The sequence below is a fragment of the Taudactylus pleione genome, unplaced genomic scaffold, assembly GCF_031769625.1.
Source record: "Taudactylus pleione unplaced genomic scaffold, aTauple2 ptg000803l, whole genome shotgun sequence".
NCBI classification, from domain to species: Eukaryota; Metazoa; Chordata; class Amphibia; order Anura; family Myobatrachidae; genus Taudactylus; species Taudactylus pleione.
This window is the reverse complement of record NW_028285205.1, coordinates 1,653,518-1,674,583: the sequence shown is the minus strand read 5'-3', so window position 1 is coordinate 1,674,583 and position 21,066 is coordinate 1,653,518. Positions and strand designations below refer to the sequence as shown.

The 21,066-nt window shown below is 39.5% G+C and overlaps 1 protein-coding gene across 17 annotated transcripts in view; it reads right to left on the bottom strand.

The window, feature by feature from the left end:
• Positions 1-21,066, bottom strand: part of BCAS1 (brain enriched myelin associated protein 1) — a 158,780-nt gene that overhangs the window by 81,542 nt on the left and 56,172 nt on the right. For all 17 annotated transcript variants that reach the window (XM_088458030.1, XM_088458032.1, XM_088458031.1 and 14 more), the window contains 2 exons: positions 13,178-13,318; positions 8,880-8,942 (listed from right to left, as the gene is read on the bottom strand). In XM_088458030.1, the coding sequence (XP_088314156.1) occupies positions 8,880-8,942; positions 13,178-13,318 (204 nt within the window). The remainder of the gene's footprint in view (positions 1-8,879; positions 8,943-13,177; positions 13,319-21,066) is intronic.

Sequence of the window (21,066 nt, the reverse complement as noted above, 5' to 3'; positions counted from 1 at the left end):
ATATCATGAAAATGAAAATATTATCTGTCCATATTACAATTCACATATAATTACTTAGAATATTCATACCCATAGGTTTAGAGGAATCAAAAATAACAATTTTCTCTTGCAAATGGTAAGTAGTTACAGCAGTCAAGGAGCATCTCAATAATTTTCCCACACAATCAGAATATATATAAACTCTACATTATATCTCAGATGTATCTTAAATTAGCTCCACTATATCATCGGTAGTTTGTGAACAAGTTTCAATGAAGTGAAACGCGCGTCATCAACTAAGGACCGGCATTCCGGGTCTCTGAATGGCGCCCACATGACCCGGCAACCGCTAGCACTGTAGATGGCAGTTTGGGACATTGTTCCCACACATCTCACTCACAGGGTCCACTCTCTCAGACCACCTCTCCACACCACCAAAATATCTCAGCCGGCGGCTATCAGCGCTTTTCTCACGCAACAGGGGGTAACCGTAGCCGCAGGGACAGCAGAAGCCAGTGCTTTATTCACCTATTCCCATTCTGTACCTTGGGGTCTCAATCTCACACAGCTCTGTTCAATACCTCGGTAAACAGAGTTCAGTTTAGAGGTGTCATCCCCCGATTGGTTCAGAATATCTTCTCTATAGGGATCACCAATACTCATTTCCCTGTCATTGTATTGCTATACTACAGTCAGGTGCATAAATATTGGGACATTCGCAGAATTTTCATATTTTGACCTCTATTCACCACCACAATGGCTTTGAAATGAAACAAACAAGATGTGCTTTAACTGCAGACTTTCAGATTTAATTTGAGGGTAATTACATCCAAATCAGGTGAATGGTGTAGGAATTACAACGGCTTCTATATGTTCCTCCCACTTTTTAAGGGGCCAAAAGTAATGGGACAAACTAAACAATCCTAAATCAAACTTTCACTTTTTAATACTTTGTTGCAAATCCTTTGCAGGCAATTACAGCCTGAAGTCTGGAACGCATAGACATCACCAGACGCTGGGTTTCATCCCTGGTGATGCTCTGCCAGGCCTCTACTGCAAATGTCTTCAGTTCCTGCTTGTTCTTGGGGCATTTTCCCTTCAGTTTTGTCTTCATCAAGTGAAATGCATGCTCAATCGAATTCAGGTCAGGGGATTGACTTGGCCATTGCATAACATTCCACTTTTTAGTCTTAAAAAACTCTTTGGTTGCATTTGCAGTATGCTTCGGGTCATTGTCCATCTGCACTGTGAAGCGCCGTCCAATGAGTTCTGAAGCATTTGACTGAATATGAGCATATAATTTTGCCCGAAACACTTCAGAATTCATTCTGCTGCTTTTGTCAGCAGTCACATCATCAATAAATACAAGGGAACCAGTTCCATTGGCAGCCATACATGCCCACGCCATGACACTACCACCACCATGCTTGACTGATGAGGTGGTATGTTTTGGATCATGAGCAGTTCCTTTCCTTTTCCATACTCTTCTCTTCCCATCACTCTGGTACAAGTTGATATTTGTCTCATCTGTCCATAGGATGTTGTTCCAGAACTGTAATGGCTTTTTTAGATGTTGTTTGGCAAACTCTAATCTGGTCTTCCTGTTTTTGTGGCTCACCAATGGTTTACATCTTGTGGTGAACCCTCTATATTCACTCTTGTGAAGTCTTCTCTTGATTGTTGACTTTGACACATATACACCTACCTCCTGGAGAGTGTTCTTGATTTGGCCAACTGTTGTGAAGGAGTTTTTCTTCACCAAGGAAATAATTCTTCTGTCATCCACCACAGTTGTTTTCCGTGGTCTTCCGGGTCTTTTGGTGTTGCTGAGCTCTCCGGTGCGTTCTTTCTTTTTAAGAATGTTCCAAACAGTTGATTTGGCCACACCTAATGTTTTTGCTATCTCTCTGATGGGTTTGTTTTGATTTTTCAGCCTAATGATGGCTTGCTTCACTTATAGTGACAGCTCTTTGGATCTCATATTGAGAGTCGACAGCAACTGATTCCAAATGCAAATGTCACACCTAGAATCAACTCCAGACTTTTTACCTGCTTAATTGATAATGAAATAACGAGGGAATAGCCCACACCTGTCCATGAAATAGCTTTTGAGTTGATAGTCCCATTACTTTTGGCCCCTTGAAAAGTGGGAGGCACATATAGAAACCGTTGTAATTCCTACACCGTTCACCTGATTTGGATGTAATTACCCTCAAATTAAATCTGAAAGTCTGCAGTTAAAGCACATCTTGTTTGTTTCATTTCAAAGCCATTGTGGTGGTGAATAGAGGCCAAGATATGAAAATTCTGTCAATGTCCCAATATTTATGCACCTGACTGTATGTGCAATTAATAAATCTGTGGATGCTTGTTTTAAATGTGGGTGGTGGGTAAAAGGATACATTTTCTATTCTGCCAGTGTCTATTGTATACCCAATCGTACTTGTATTTCAGTATTAGAGCAGTGCCGCAGAGTCGTGATATTTGTAAAGTCCCCTACATTCCTACAGGATCAGGACCATTTACAAGAGAAAATTGATATTTTTGATTCCTCTAAACCAATGGGTATGAATATTCTAAGTAATTATATGTGAATTGTAATATGGACAGATAATATTTTCACTTTCATGATATATTGGTCTTATGAGTATAGCATATGACTGATGGTTTTTGTGATTCAGCACATACATTGCTGCAAAAACACAGCTGTAAAATAGACTACTAATATATAGGATTTTCTTGAGCCATTATTAAGATTGTGGGATTACAAAATCTCTTTTTTTCACAATCCCTTGTATATCTCCTTGTTATTATAATAGATAAGGAGAGATAAATATAACTATTTTAGTTTAATATTTTTTAATAGATTTGTCTGTGATCTTTTTCTATGTTAGTATGCGCTATATGTAAGATTAGTTAAAAGTTAAGTTTTATGATCCTTAATATAAAGAAGATATTAAAATCATTAAATGAGTGCACCAAAATGGAAAATTTCTGTTTTGCTCAATCATTCTTTATGATTAAGCACTCTCTTAAGAAAGATGATATAGTGCCTGTCGAAGTTACCTCATTAAAGGAGAGCACTCCCCTGACTATCCAGAGATCAATTTTTACATTTTGTATGTATGAATCCTGCCAATGAAAAGTTAGTGCAAGGGAGAGAAACCTCTGCAGATCTAGAGACAAATTCTAGCCAGGCGTTGCGTAAAGCCATAACCACAGATGAACGCACAATAGATTGTAAATTAATAGTAGGTGGCAACCATAGGGTATTAGTCAATGGAAATGGGGATACCATTCCTCATTCCAAAAGGACCCACATTTTAGGATGTTCAGTTGTAAACCATGCACTGATCTGAGATAATAAACTAGCTAGTTGATAGTTGTGAAGGTCCGAGAATGCCAGTCCGCCATCCCATTGAGGGAGAGACATCGTTCTACCAGCTAACCTAGGTTTCTTGCCTCGCCATATGTATTTAAGAAAAGCATTGTGAAATTTCCTCAAAAGATAGCAAGGGACCATTATGGGGATCGTTCTAAATAGATATATTAATTTGGGAAGGAGGACCATCTTCAGCGCAGCCATGAGACATTCTGCATTATCCAATCAGAAAGCAGAAGAGAGATCTTACTCAGAAGACGGGGATAGTTACACATAATCAGATCCAAAATTTGTGGGGAAGTGATGGAAGTGGGTCTGTGAGGGTCAGGTGGACATCATCAGTGAATAAGCAAATTTTGTGAGAGATGCCATAAAGTACAGGACCTCGGATAGACGATCAAGTTCTGATAGTTTCGGCCAGGGGTTCTATTGCGAGCGCAAAACTAAGGGCGATAAAGGGCAGCCTTGACGGGTACCGTTAGAAATCTGAAACATAGATGATAGTAGATCGTTCGTGAAAACTCTACCTGACGGATTAGAGTATAGTGCTAAAATGGAAGGGAGAGCCCTACCACCGATCCTGAACCTACGAAGGACTGCACTGAGATAGCCCCAATGCGGCCTGTCGAATGCCTTTTCAGCATCCAACGATAATAGCAAAAAGGGTTCATCTGAACCAGAAAAGGCATTGACAATATTAATAACTCTCCTAGTATTATCTGGATATTGTCTACCTTGGACAAATCCGACCTGGTCCGGATGGATAAGAGATGGAAGTATGGGATTGAGTCTATTTGCAATGAGTTTGGCATATATTTTAACAACGGTGTTAAGTAAAGCAATCGGATGATAATTTGCTAATGAAGAGGGGTTTTTCCCAGGTTTTGGGAATGCTACTATCCAAGCCTCTAACATTTCCCTAGGAAATGAGCCACATGTTGAAGCTTCATTAAACACCTGTACTAATACTGGTGTCAGAGTATCTTTAAAACACTTGTAAAACTTATTGATGTATCCATCAGGACCAGGAGCCTTCTCTACAGGAAGGGAGTCTATGACTATTGCTATTTCTTCTGGGGTGCACGGGCGCTCTAGAGAGCTTAGGGAAATTGCATCTAATGAGGGCTAATTAATATTTTTAATAAACTGCTCAATTTTATCGGTGTTAGGTTGTGGGACTAGAGGGTCATCAGCCAAGTTATACAGCTTACAATAATATTCCGCAAAAGTGTCTGCGATCTCTGATGGATCGGATACTTTAATTCACTTCAAATTAGTAACTACTCTAATTCTTTCCTTTGACAATTTTCCTCTAAGTTTCCTCGCGAGCATTCTCCCTGCCCTGTCACCCTGCACATAAAATTTTGTTTCAATTTTAAGAGCGTTTTATGAACTTCCTGTAAGGTTAAGACATTCAATTTTTCCCGGACTTTGAGAAGTTCTTGATATATTTTGTCATTGGACAGAGATTTTTTTTATGTCTAGATTCCAAATCCTTCAAACAAGATTCTAATTCGGTTTGATGCCAACTAATTGATTTACTAAGGCGAGCCGCTGCCTGGATAGCTGAACCCCTAACCACTGCTTTGAAGGAACACCAAAAGGTGAATAAGGAGGTGTTACTCAGGCTTGTTGATCTCTAAATATAGGGAAAGTGGTTAGCTTAGTCTCTAAGTTCTGGAGCAATTGATCTCCTAAGCGCCATGGCCTAGGTGGGGATCTGTGGGATGTAATATCCCAAAGTAAACTAAGAGCCGAGTGATCAGACCATGTTATGGGCAGGATGGAAGCCTTTTTGATCTTTTGTAGGGACCATTTCTCTGAAAGGGCCAAATCTATTCGTGAGTACGAATGGTGAACGTGAGAGAAAAAGTATAGTCTCTCATAGTAGGGTTCCTTGCACGCCAAACATCATAAAGGTCATATTCTAAAATGATGCGTTGGAACATATGGGAGTGATCAAGTGTCACATGAATACGTCTACTGCGCTGTGTGGAGGACCTGTCCATGGATGGTTCTAAAACCATGTTAAAGTCCCCCATAACTAGGATGGAACCATAACAGCAAGATCGTAAAGTATTGCAAAATTTCCTAATAAATGAAACCTGTTTAGTATTCAGGGCATATACAGATGCAATCGTGACTGGTTTATCATTTCGTTTCCCAAGTAAGATCAAAAATCTCCCTTCCTGATTTGCCATTTTATTTTTCAATACAAAATTACAGGCGTTAGAGATCAATATGGCTACTCCCGCTTTTATAGAGGGTCCATTAGACATGTAGCAAAGGGGGTATGTAATATTCAAAAATTGAGGGGGAGTATGCTTAATAAAATGCGTTTCTTGCAGCGCTACAATGTGAGCTTCATATTTAGTAAAGTAACGTAGGGCTAATCTCCTCTTGTTTGGTGAATTCAAACCTTTAACATTAACCATTATCGATCAAAAAATTATAATGAGAATAGACATAAGCAAATACATCTACAGTTGGACAATATCTAATGTACCCGGATAGTGGGTTAAAAAATACTGGACAAAAAAAAGCTATTTAGCTACAGCAATCAAAAAAGGCGGTGAAGGGGACAAAAAAACAGAAAATAAAAAAATAGAGACAAAAAAAAAAAAAACTAAAATAGCTCCATAAAGGGCCACTGCCAATGGTGGCACATTGGGGTATGTGGAGGTGGAAATAACCCTCCATCATGCCATTCAAAAAAATATAGCATAAATCATTAAGATTTAAATTTAAAATGAATCATATAGCAAACTGAATAACCAAAAAAACAGTAGTAACAACAATTACTCCTGTCGTATCTGACTTAGCCATATAATAAAGCAACTAGAAAAGATCCACATTGATCATATACCGAACTAAACATATAGTAAACAGTAAAAATACATGAATAACGGTGTATTGTAAACACAACCTGCATATAGATAATACATAGCGCAATTGTCGTGAAAATCATTGCGATAGAGAGATGTGCTACTGTAACACTAATATATATATATAAAAAAAACACATCAGTAACGGTAACACTATAGCAATCATCGTGACATAAAGCCAGTAAAAAAAAAAAAAACGTAATAGTAACATTATACTAATAATTATAATGAGATTTGAAATATAGCAGTATCAAAATTGGACAAAAATGCGGATAACGTTAATATGAACAGTTGAAGCATGGAGTTGAATGTCAAGTAGAGCCATAAGCTGTGGACCATTCCTGTGCAATTCGAGGGCTTTTGTGAACCCCTGAGGAAATGTCCTCCAAATTCCAGGAGACCTAAAGACGGACACCCTCATCAGGTGAGTTCACCACCGTAATTGAGCCATTTCGTCTAACAAGTAGCTTCGTCGGGAAACCCCATCGGTAAGGAACATTGGCTTTCCGGAGGGCTTTAGTGACTGGATAGAAAGATCTGCGAAGGGCCAGTGTAGTTGCAAAGAGGTCACCAAAAACCTGAATGTCTCCCAGAATAGAGGAGGCGACATCCGAAGGCCTGGCCGCACAAAGAATCTGTTCTTTAATATGGAAGTAGCGGAGGCGCATCAGAGTATCCCTAGAGGCTCCGATCGGTGCGTTACAAGCCTTCGGAATGCGGTGTATTCGGTCCAGGAGGAAGTCAGTTATAGAAACCGTAGAGAGTAGTTTCATAAATAGATCCATAACAAAGTCCTTGAGATCAGAGTTTGAAACCGATTCAGGAATGCCATGAATCTTAATATTGTTACTCCGTGACCTATCCTCAAGGTCACCTGCTTTACTTTTCAAGGCTGTGACCTCCGCCTGGAGTTCCTCATGGAGAGTGATGAGGTCATTATGAGGTCATTGTGAGACTTAACCACTTCTTCCAATTTATTTTCATGGTCATCTGTGCAGTTACCCAAGGAGTCAACAGATTGCTGACATGTCTGCAAAGAATGAATCATGACACCTAGAAGAGGGGTTGGGCCCTCAGGCAGTGGGGCCCATTGGGATTTTCCCTGTACCCCTGTAGGCCAGTCTAGCCCTGTATGTATGTTTGTATGTAAGGGGGATGTCCAACCTTTGAAAATTTAATTGCAAACCCTCTGTTTTCACTGGATAGATTTCTCTGTAAAGAGATCTGCTTTCCCACTAGTTTCTGTTCACCAGCATCAGTGCATAGAGCACGACTGTTGCAATCCAACCATATAAACCAACATGTCTGGTAATGATGATATTGACTTTTATCAAATTATTGTTGGGTATCGTAGTTTTCAGGACACACTTGCTGCAATATGGCATTGTGTGTGTACAGCTTTATTTAGAATAGAGACAAGTAAATGTTATACATTTGTGAAGTGAACATTGATACCTGTAGTAGTTCAAATTATTTTTCAGCCTTACGCCTGGTACACACTGAGACGACTGGCAATAGTGACAATGTTCAGGGTGGTATGCCTTCACCATGGACATCGCATGATTGCCGATACACACAGCAGTGATTAATGAACAGCGGTACTATCACTCTTTCCGTTCTTCATTAATATGCATGGCGCCGCATGTGATATCAGCAGGTTTGATATGCAGCACGCCGCAGGAACACGCATATCGTGGATACACATTGCACAATATGCACAATTTGTCCAAATTGGATAAATCGGAATGATATAGCTCCAGTGTGTACCCATCTTAACATTTTCCTAGTGGAGAAGACAACTAGGAATAATTTTAACAAATGGATAATGCAAGACCAAAAAAAAAAATATATATATATATATATATATATATATATATATATATATATATATATACACATTTATACATTATCTGTCACTAAACATTTAAATAATTGCATTAGAATTTGCAATAAATATACATTTCAGCAGAAATGGACATGTATATCATGGCTAATAATTATAATAATAATTATAATAATAAATAATAAAACACTTTAATATTAATAACAATTAAAATGCCAATATTTCTGTCCTTGGTGATATCATTTTGAAATATTAAGTATTCCTCAACTAGATTCGAAATACAAAATGATTCAGATTTCAGCATCTGGAAGTCAACAACTTGGCAAACTCGGCACTAGGTTCTATTAGAGGTTACCCAACTTGTTGGCATAGCTGGTTGAATGTTTTAGAACAACCATTTAAACCTGAAATTATTTTCATTTACATTGTAGATCATGCCATGTAAAAGCAGTAATTTCGGGTTATCTTAAACCTAACATTAATTTCTATTTACTGTGTATTAAGAGCCAGATACAAATCTAAATCCAGAATTGTTTACAGTTGCACAGCTAAACAAAGTTCTTACTCCAGTAATTGACTAAAGCAAAATGGCACTGCCTATACTCACACACACACAAACAGCAGAAAACAAAATGAATACACATATTGAAACCTGAGTCCACAGACCATACATGAGGAGGGTCAGCTGAGTGTTTGTAGATAAACAGTAAATGAAATCCCTTGTTTTTCCTCTGTGAACCCACGCTAATAGGCCAACTACAAGTTCTACATAAACTTTAATACCTCCTACCTTGTCATCAGCCTCGCCTTTCACCTCCTCTTCAGATTTTGAAACAGACTTGTTGGGAGTGACCTTTAAAATTAATAAATATTGAAATATTGATTAAACTTCAGTGTGGTGTTATTTTCTCAATGTCACAATAACAGAATAAAATAAAAAAAATGTAAAATACGTTCTGACTTTAAACTTAATAAGCATTAAAGGAAGTTCCTTTATTCTTCAGAAAACATAGCCTACCATATATTTTAAATGGAAATTATTCATACATTGTGTTCTTTTTACTGTATTTTATTAAAAAAAGACATCCGCTGTATATCTTTATTTTTAACAAAAATAATGAGCTATTTTATTAGAATGGTCCTTATTCAGAGTTGTGTGGAAGTCAGTATTGAGGATGGATCTTGCGATTCTTACACAGTACGCATGCATTCAGAGTTGTACACACCTCAGCCACATCTCCACTTGTGCCTGGATGTGTATAACTAAGCAGCAACTGGGCGTTCGCACATTGGGTAAGTAGTCTGTGGGCATGTAGGTGGAATTGAGTACTATGTTGACATGGGCGCATACAGAGATGCATCTGATTTCAGATGGATCTCATGCAGCATGTACACAGTCCCTATAGTGATGATGACTACCTTCAGAAGTGGATGGATGGGAAATAGAGGCAGAGAGGGAATTTAAAGTGGCCCTGGAAAAATATAATGAAAGTGGCCTCATGTAGGCAGGATCAAGTCAACTGTAGACGGGGCCTACCAAAAAGTAGACGAGATTCAAATGCGTTTCCCCTGGCAGTGTAAAATAAAGAAAATAAATAACATTGCCACTGACTACCTGTACCCAAAACTTACAGTATCCTAGACATATACAATGCAGAGACTGCCATACAATACAGAGAGCATACTAGTGGCCGCATTACAATATAGACAGGATACTAGTGACAAACATACAAATCGGAGAGATAGCTGTGACTGCCGTACAATACAGATAGCATCCTGGTGATCACCATAAAATACAGAGAGCATGCCAATAACCACTATACAATATACAGGGAGGGGGTAGGATGAACAGAGGGTACAAATAAACTAGGTGGCTGGTCCCTGGAGAGTGGTCAGCCACCAGGAATCAAAAGCATTAGTGGCCACCAGTTGGCCCCATTAGGTCACTTGTCGGATTCTCAGTAGGGCATAAAGCCAAGCCAACCCTAAGGATGTATTACTTACTGTAGGCACATCGATCGCCATTTCACCCTTGTTTAATAGCTGACTATATAATGTTCTAGATAAATACAAGATAAATTGACCATGCCTGACAACCTGCATGATAGATAGATAGATAGATAGATAGATAGATAGATAGATAGATAGATAGACATATAAACATACATCTATTTGGCTTTAATTGTGGTCAGCCTTTAAGTGCTTAGATATAACATAAAATTCTCCTAGTGTATTCGGATAGCACTGGTTTAATAAAATGTCAGTTTATATTAGCCAGGTATACAATAACATTGATGTCATTAGTTTTCTGTAACAGAATAGTTATATGCTTGTAACCCTTCTCGTTGATTATAACGAGGCACAATAATGCACTGGGGATATGCCACTTTTTTTAGGATAATGAATATGCCAATTACATGCTGTTCTTTTTATCAAATAATCAGGAAAATGTATATACTAAGTTAAGATATATATGTTAGACTCTTAAAAAACATTGACATTTGTTTTTGGATAATTTGGGATTGTTAGTCCTGTGACCTCCTGAAAATACAGGTTTTGTGTAGATGCAGCTCATCCTGCGCTGATGCTCAGGTGCAGCCAAATCTTTGTCTAGTTGCACACTGCAGAGTTCCTAAAGCTGGCCACACACTAGACCAACTTACATCCAACCAGCCAACTAGTTGATTGGTTGGAATGAAAATCTGGTAAGGAATGAAAATCTGGTAAGGAATGAAAGCAAATGAAAATCAGTAATTTGCTTTCAAACGCCGGAAAATGGACTAAAAACTGTTGTTTGAACAAATTGTTTTGATCAAACATTTAACAAACTTGTCTGAACGTCCATTTTCATCTATTTTCTGGCATTTAGGAGCAAATTGCTGATCATCAGTTACTCCCATAATTTACCAGATTTTCATTCCAACCAATCAACTAGTTGGCTGGTTGGACAGATAATCTTTAGATGTGTGGCAAGCTTTAGGCTCACGAGACTGATCTTTGCAGGAACTCTGGCTGTCATACTGTGACTCACACACACCTCACTGCCGGGTTTGCCCCAAACTAGGCTGGGGCTGGTCCCTGGTGAGTCTGGACAGTCAAGGCAGATACAGCCTTGTACTCCCTACACTGCAGATTAAAAAATTAATATTTGAGTGACCAAAAATTTTAAAAAATCAGATGTACATCTAGTGGCCCCATCAGGCCACAGCCTATGAGAAACATTCCACATAAGCCCTATAGCCAATCCGCCACTGATGGGGAGGTGTGTCCACATAGATACGGGGATTTTTGAATACAGGCGAATATCTTCATTTATTCATGATACGCAATGTGGCCACACATGCGGCCGACACATTGATTAAAATATGTTATAAAAAATTTTACAAGTACATTTTTCAAAACAAATAGCAGCATGGACATCTAAATCGTATTTGAAAGTAGATAGGTGACAAATGTATGGCAAGTGGCAAAATTAAACCTATACCAGCCAGTGAGGTAAAGTTGAAAAACAGTCCTAGAAATATATTGCTTTATAAAAACGTCATTTCATCAAAAATGAAAATTATATGAAAACACTAATTACTAGGCTACATAAATTATTTTCAAATTAAAACTGCTCACTTGGCAGATATACTTAAATGTCAGTTTAATGTTCTATTCTGTTCAGTAAGACATATGGGTAAAGCAATGGAACACGCTGGTGCTATATAATTAAATGTTTATAATATAAATTATTTATTATATCAATTTATTGCTCTGTGTTGCCTAATGCTTCACTGACCAAGTAAAAAGAAATGGTGGCCATAGAATGCATTGAAGCAGTGCCCCTTATGGCCAAATGCAGTAATGCACTTGCTAAGCTTTATATTGCAATGCAATGCAATGCATGATACAGTATACTGATGTTACATTGACTTTACACTTATTATGTACCAAGATCATCTCTTTTACGTTAAACAAAAACCTCTAGTGCAGAGATTATTGGGCATACTGTGACAACAGGTTGTCTAAGCATGTTATAGTATGTAGTGCCCCAAAAAATACATGCATCAACTCTAAACACTTGTGACACTGAGTGATGACATCATATTTTCATTGTTTACTAAACAAAGTGATCGGTTCAGCTCCAAATATATGATTAAAAAGACAATCACTGCCAGTGTACAAGTTTCATAATAATATATCTAAAAAAATAACCAAAACAAAAAATATCACCCATAATAAAATACCATTCCTTCAGCATTCATAAAAGAGCTAATTGTTTTTCCATTTACAAAATACTCACAGAGGGAGACAAAAGAGTGTGTGGTGTCTCTAATGTGCCAGCACTAACATATATTTACACAGTCTTCTTTCCCTGGACATAAAATATGAATGTAAATAGAAACACCAGTGTGCTAGTTCAATAATACACAAAGTAAACATGTCAATAAAAATATCGAATACATCTCAATGATCTACAAAGCTGTCATTACACATAACAAAGTATGCTAATTCATATCAATGAGTAAAACTTTCCTTATTAGTTCCAGATTACTTTTATTTTATCTATTAGGTTCAAATGTTAAGTCTTACAAATACAGGGGTCTATTTACTAAGCCTTGGATGGCGATAAAGTGGACGGAAATAAAGTACCAGCCAACCAGCTCATAACTATAATTTTTCAAATACAGTCTGTAACATGGCAATTACGAGCTGATTGGTTCATACTTATCTCTCTCCACTTTATCTCCATCCAAGGCTTAGTAAAGACCCCTAAGTGCTAAATAGCCTTAATAGTGGTGCAAAAGGAAGCTAGTACTGTATATATACATCTTGTGTCACTTTCAGATATTTGGGCGGCCACGAAAGGCTGCACCATAGGGGATGCATCTTATTTGTTTTCTCAGTGTTTGATTGCAAGCCTTTTAGACTAGTTAAGTGTTCTTGTTGGGGATTATGTAAACCGTACATGGATATTTTGTTCAACTAAATTTAGGAAGATCTACAAGTCTTATTTTACAACATGCATTGCAGAATTTCAATGAAGGGAACTTGTATAAATCTACATTTAAAAAAAAATAATAATAATAATAGTTTGAAACTTACCAGTGTTTTAAAGAAACTCATGACTGGGTTAATCTCTGGAGCTGTGGTCTGTGTGGCTGCTGAAATGGTCTCCGGGCTGGCTGACACACTTGCAGACGAGCTTTGCTCCTGTACAGCAGCTTGCTTGTTATCATCTATGTTCTGCAAGGATAGAGAGAGAGATCCTGTTTATTTAACTCACTGAAGTCCAAGTGCACTATTTCTTACTTGCCTCATTCCTCTCTCTCTCTCTCTCTCAAAAACCTAATTCCAGTCATTCTTCATCCCACATAACTGGAACAATTGGCCATTGACAGAACATTGTTATCACCCCTTTCTTTCCCCGCTGTAATATATTCACAGTTTGCAAGTGGTTAGAGTAACATTTTGTCCTCCTCAACAGAGCTCAGCACAGATATTAAGCTTTGCATGCTGCCTCCAAAACAAACCCCCTTTCTTTTTGGGCCGTTCACCAGTTGTTAAATAGGACACGTGTCCATGTTATTGGGTCAGTCTTTTTCAATGCCTGATTATCCGCCTACAAAGCGAGCTTCTTCTTCCAAACTTTGCACACTCATCACTAACAAGTGCCTAAAATATTCTGGTGCAAAGTACGTTGCGATGCCAGTTACAAAGACTGGCGTACATATAACCCTGTCTCTACCCATCTGTAAACTGGAAGGTTAACCCTTCTGGAAACTGGTACCTGTCATTTGACAGGTGGTTGTTAAGCAGAGAAAAAACAGTTTTATGCTAAACTGAATATTGCAGAAGCAGATAAAGAAGGTGAAATGAAATGAAAAGTGAGCTTCTAATGGAACCTTGTGTGAAGTACGGCTCTGCTCATAGCAGGTTACTACTGTAGGATAACCTTGCATGCGTTTGCTCGCACCTCTTTGGCATGCAAGCAAATACTAGAGAGGTCTTCTTGCTGGATAACCAGTGTTTTATTAGTGCGCAAGGTTCTGAGAAAACCTAAAGTGTAAAGTGCAAAGTAATTTCCTTGCGCTTTATACATAACACTTAATAAATAATCTCCCCCACAATGGTCAATTTGATTATGATTATGAGCGAGTTTGCGAAAAGCGAGTTTGTATCATGAAACTCGCATACATCGTGTGAATGCGCGCTCAAGTGAAATGTGAGACTCTATTAGAAATGCCAATTTATGGTACTCGCACTGAGGTTGTGTGACTGTTCCACAAAAAGCAAACTGAAAGAAGTGCATGAAAAAGTGGTAACTGACATAGCAGGACCATACAGAAGGTTCCTTTTCATATATTAATGGTGGAAAAATTATAGCAAGCAAGTGCTTTTTAATCAAATTAATGTATTTCAGCATTTAGGGGTACCACAACATGTCTGTAAAGTGATTTTTAGTGTTTTAATACTAGTTTGTAAAAAGTTTAAAAAAACAATGTTTTTTAGCTCCCATCTGCAAGTTGTAAAACCCCTCACCCATCAATACCACACTTCCAACATATCTGTCCCACATCATTTACACCTCCACATTCCTGTCCCACATCATTTACACCTCCACATTCCTGTCCCACATCATTTACACCTCCACATACCTGCCCCACATCATTTACACCTCCACATTCCTGTCCCACATCATTTAATCCTCCACATATTTGTCCCACATCATTTAATCCTCCACATACCTGTCCCACATCATTTACACCTCCACATTCCTGTCGATCATTTACACCTACACATACCTGTCCCACATCATTGATACCTCCAGATTCCTGTCCCACATCATTTAATCATCCACATCGATGCCCCACATCATTTACACGTCCATATGCCTTTCCCACATCATTTACACCTCCACATTCCTGTCCCACATCATATAATCCTCCACATATTTGTCCCACATTATTTACACCACCACATACCAGCCCCACATCATTTACACCTCCACATACCTGTCCCACATCATTGAACCCATTATTGAGCTGTTGATAGAAATTCACCTGTATATACTGGCAACCGATATGTCTAAATAGGCTAAATTATGCTATTTAACCCTCCCCCCCAGTGTGTGATTATTCATTAGGAGGGGTGTACCAGAGGTCCTGCACTTCGTCCCAACATTTTTACCTTGAAGTAAAGATATATCCCTACTTTTTCACCTGCTCAGGAGGTTGCGCACAGTAGAATTGCAATTTGCAGTGATAGTTTGCAGTGAGGACCCAACCCGCACCTAATTGAATCGACCCCTAGATTGAAAAATACCTAGTTAATGGCTAATACTCAGAAGTACCTATTTAGAATATAAACTTCTGCATGGTACTGTCAGTGTTTTTCCCTGATTGTATTGCTCTGAGATGGCAATAACAGAATAGTCCAAGTTCCTGTGACATACTTGTTAAATAGGCTTCCACATTGAAATGTATCTTATTGGCAGCATTTTTATCACTGACAGTAACCCCTTAGGGAGATGCAATAATAAACCATATTGATAGAAACAAATGTATTTTAATATTAACATGTACTTTTGTTTTTCAATGAAACATGTCTTTCCTTCTTCTACTCCTCACATTTGTAGCAGCCTGCCAGCTGTTGAGTTTACTTGGAACAGCCATAAAATGTCATTATTCATAGAAACTGTGCAAACAATCTCTCCTTATTCAGAGCCTTTATTTCCCTGCAGACTGTATACCAATGGATTAGTAGTCTGTATGTTCTCAAAATGTCTTTCAACCCCTTTCATGTGCCCAGATATAATGGACCTTCCTTTCAGATATCTTGAGGGAAATTTCTAGGCTGTGAGGTTGGTAATTTGACGTTCTCTTTATATTTAGGTGGGAGGGGCCTGTTGAGTGTGTAACCATGACGATAACACAGCTAAAAAACCCTTACAATACAGACCAGATCCATCAGTTAAAGGGGGAGATGTATGAAGCAGTGAAAAAATGAAGAAGATGACCAATGGAGATGTTGCCCATAGCAACCAATCAGCATCTAACTATCATTCATACCTCCCAACATGACCCTCTCCAGGAGGGACACAATGCTCTGGTCCTGGACTTCCCTGGAAATTTATGATTGGTGGCGGCTCCAGAGGTGAGGCTGCAGCACAGTCCAATATTCAATAGGGGAGTCACACCAACTGCCAGTGATGTTTGGCAGCGTGTGAAATGACAGTTGGTGTGGCTCCCCTATTTGACTTTTGAACTGCGCTGCACCTCTTACCAGGGAAATCCAGGACCAGAGCATCGTGTTCCTCCTGGAGAGGGTCATGTTTGGAGGTATGATCATTTTATAGTATGTACTGTACTTGATAAATGCTACTTCAAAGCTGATTGGTTGCTATGGACAACTTGACCATATCTCCACTCTTTTCACTGCTTGATACATCTCCTTAAAAGTTACCGAATAACCCATGAGTGAGGCCTAAGCTGGGTACACACTACACTGATTCTTACTTGCCAACTCTGCTACTATTTCAGCGAGTCTCCCTGAATAGATTAGCAATTTCCCTGATTGCACCTTACCCCCATTATGAAGCTGTTATATATATATAAAAAAAAACAGAGCTATATACATTCAAATGGCATAATTAATACAATTTCCCTGCGTTGGTTATAAGGCACAATGATCCCTATGGCTACATGCATTTTCCGAAAAGTATCAGAGTGTTTTCATCATCAAGTAGATCTTACTAACTGCTTTGGGGCTCATTTACATTTTGATGCAAATGAACTTTATGAGACGTCTCTCAAATATTTCAGTACATGCCCACTTTACTGCCGCTCTCATAGTTGTTGCTTTCATAATCTCCCTGAAAGTAGGCAAGTATGTACTGATCACTCGGCAGATCGGATAAACGCTCCGATCCCCGAAGCGTTTATCAGATCAGTGTGACCCTTGTATACACTGAGCTAGAAATAGCACAGTGTGTATGTTCTTTAATGGATTGGAAGGTTTTGCATCTTGAATATTAGACGGCTCATAAGATGCAACCTCTCCATCTAACCTTTTGCAGGATCATTTTAAGCCGTTTATTGGCTAACGCTTCTGCATACACACCTATACAATTATCAGCCAATATTCAGTGATCGCCGGCCCCCTGATTGTATAGGTGAGTACCTAGTTAAGTGGGCCCTCTGGCATGACTAGCACAAAGTAACCTAATTTCAGTCCACATTTCCCATTGGCAAACAGTGTGGTCCTGTGTGGATAAGCACGTGGCCTTTTGCGTCCCAACATTTTGTTTTAGTTTGTGGGAAGCTGAGCTCCAATCCTGTTTTTCTTTTTATCATATAAGGGGTTTACATTTCATCTGACGGTGTGCAGACCCAGTCATAGGTCAGTTAATGGGGAGATGCATCAAACCTTTAAGAGAGATAAACTGAAGAAGTTGCCCATAGCAACCGATCAACTTGTAACGGTCATTTTGTAGACTGTGATAGAAAAATTATAGCTACACTAGAAGCTGATTGGTTGCTATGGGCTCCACTTTATCTCTCTTGAAGGTTTGATATATCTCCCCCTATTTCCTCTGGCTGTAGAATATATTGTTTACCATGATATCTCCTATTACTATTATATGTTGTTAATTTAAATATAGGAACTTATGGTCCATTTTTTTTTTTTTCAAACTAGAAACATGTTTTCCCACAACTCACTCCTAAATTGGTCCTATAATTGTTATACCTATTTGGAATATAAATTGAGTATGTGTGGATTTTATGATTTGAGCTAACTTTACATTGCTATCCCAATTTTCCTTTTTAAAAATGTGAAATTGCTACATGTAGTCTCAAAGTGGTATGCAGTTGGGATGCTGATGGTCTAAATGCTGACCGTCGGCATCCCGACTGTCTAATCCCGACAAGGGTCTAATGACAGGCGTCGAAATCCAGACGCCTGTCATTTTACCTATGCCGGGAGCCCGGCATCCCGATCGTAGGTAAGCCGGGTGCGGGGAGTGAGGGTTAGGTTAGGGGCTCCCGGGGGGGGGGACTTAGGGTTAGGCATCCCATGGGGGGGAGGGGTTAGGGTTAGGCACCCCCCGGAAGACTTAAGGTTAGGCTGCTGGGAAGGGGGGTTTAGGGTTAGGCACTTGGGGGGGAGGTTAGGGTTAGGCACCCCTAAGGGAGGGTTAGGGTTAGAGGGGTTAGAAAGGTTAGCGATACTTACCTGAATTTCCGATCAGGATTTTCACCCTTGCCGGGCTGCCGCTGAAGTGATTTGAACCGCTGGCCACATGGTAAATCATACTGATTCCCTCAAAGTAATGTACCCTAAGTAAAAGGCTGTTAGGATACTGATAACTGCACAGAGCTCTTTGCTCCCATCCTGGGGACCAACCTCTCATAAATCCCTTGTCCAAATGAGACCTTCAGCACATACTGACCTTACCTAATCTGCCTGCCTGTATGTTCTTCAACACAGACCTATTCCCTAAAAGTGTACGCGTAAACAACACAAGGATTATTTTATTGACACTTTTAATAGCTATCAGTTCAGTTTATGTGATTTTTTTTCTTCTACAAATATTGTACAGTGGTCGCAGTCACTGATGTTTTATATGACATTTCTGCATTTCATTTTTACACAAAAAAAACGTCATTCAATGCAACTACAATAGACAAGCTATGCAATCCAATGAAAGACACATATGTGGCATTTCTGCATGTTAATGAAGAGTGCCTGATGTAGAGTAGGACTGATTGTAAAGTGAGGCCATTAATGCTGGTTTTCTATCACTGGGACCATTGTAACTGGTACTTGAAATGTTGTTTCAATGGCTTCTCCTCAGTGAGAGGTGGATTTTGTTACATGACAGCATAGTTCTGTATGGGTGTATGGACACTTGAGGGCACATTGTGAAATTCCTAGAGGTTACAGAAACAAGCTGTATGCACAGTGTAACCAACATTCTCTTTTATATGAACAGTTTTATACAGGGGCATTAATCATTTATACAGGGGCCTCACATCAATTATTTTAAAGTAGCCCCATCTTCTCCAGGGCGCTGATGGGGTGTGTGGGGGAGTGTTTGCAATGGGCCCAGGCCTCTCAGACCTGACCTGCCAGATGGTGCGGCCATGCCCATCCCAGTGCCTGCCATCGCACCCAGCTTCAGCAGAGGGTACCACAATAGGGCGTTGCCAAGCTCCCATCCTTGGCCATGTTTTACTAGTACCGGGATCCATCCGGTTTCTTGGCAGTTCTGAATACAACACAGCTACAGTAATAGTGATATATGACCAGCTACACACACTAGTGCATAGGCTAACAGCATAAGGGTGCATTTATAAGCCAAGGCAGCACTGTGTTTATATACATTTTCTTGCACAGAGCAGGCAGCATAAGCTTATATGATAACTGTCTCATGATGTGTCCAGCTCTAGAATACCGGCATTGTGCTGTTGAGGGTAGAGATGTGTACTTTGACTTCTTATAAAACAACAGTCAAATTAGTGACTTAATGGGCCTCCATATTTATCAAGTGCTAAATATTCTCTGGCACTAAAACATTCCTGTAGCTCTCTCTATAACAGTCTGATTTATCAAAGGGCAAAAATACTAGTCAAAACGGGGGCATTAAAACTACAGTTAATGAATTTATTCTTTACATTTCAAAATTACAGTTATGTTTTAAGTTCCATAGATAATCTTATATGTATTGTTATCAAAGTCACACATAATAATTTCTCTCTCCCCTTAGGCCAGTTACCCACTGATGTTAAAAATCATGTCTGCTCTGTACTAGTTTTTTATTTCCATCTTGTTTCCAATGACCCCATACTCATATCCTGCAGGTGAATGCAAGGAGGACAATGGAATATACTGTACTTCAGGTTTGCAGGTACAAACACTGGTTACACACTGCATGTAAGTGCCGCAGGCAATTCTTTGCTACCATTGGGTAAACACTCTTATATTAAAGATTTGCCTTTCCATGTATCTCATTATTATGCTCATTGCCCACATACCACTACTGCAGCTGTACTCTGCACAGGGGCACATTTATAATGGGAACACGGCCCCCGGGTCCGGGGTGGCTTGCACCGCACTCCTTGCACCCATATTATACTTCTGGAGTCCCACATCGGCGCCAGGTTCATCGCTGTAAAAACGAATGGAAAGTTCCCGTTGTTTAACATATGCGCAGTACAGGGAGAAGGGCAGCCGCGGCCATTTTCCTGGTGACCTGCACATGTGCTATAGACTCTGGGCACACTCTAATGCCCAGAGTCTATCAGTGCGGCGCAACGCTCAGTGCACTGCCAGCCGCCGGACTGAGAGGAGGGTGCCCGTTATGGAGACTGCACACGGGCCCCCTCCTCTCATGAAACGCCCCTGACTCTGCACTTGCAAAGAGCAGCACTTTGATACTTGGCACGTGTGCTCCAGAATGTCGTTCACAAGGCATTCCGAGGTGCGATTCCAGCAGTGATGTCGGCGTCGATATGTTGGAGAGGAAAGAAGTAGGACCACCTTCGTCTATAACAGAGTCTGGAAAAATACAACCCCTAGCGACCTTCTATTTGTACTCATCTTTATCAGCAGCTGAACATTGATGACATCTATAAACACAGTTGAGACCAGTGGATGCAATATCAAAATGACACATTGTGTAGCAATAAAAAGTGCGAGTGATCTGCAAATCTCACTGTCTGTGCAACAAATGAATCACTGGGTCCAGCTTTCTGAATAACTGCACACACCAGTGATTTTATTGGCTGCAACAGTTATTCCTTCCCCTATTCTAGGTTCCATGTTCTCAGTAAACCTCTGATGACAAGATATTTGTAGCTCACTCAACTTTTATATAGCAAGTTCAACTGTGGCAAATGTGGTTTAATAAAATGGGAAAGCGAGTAAGGGGATGGGTTGACTGCAAATGCAAATATATTATGTGGTTGGAACTGTCACAGACGCAAACACAG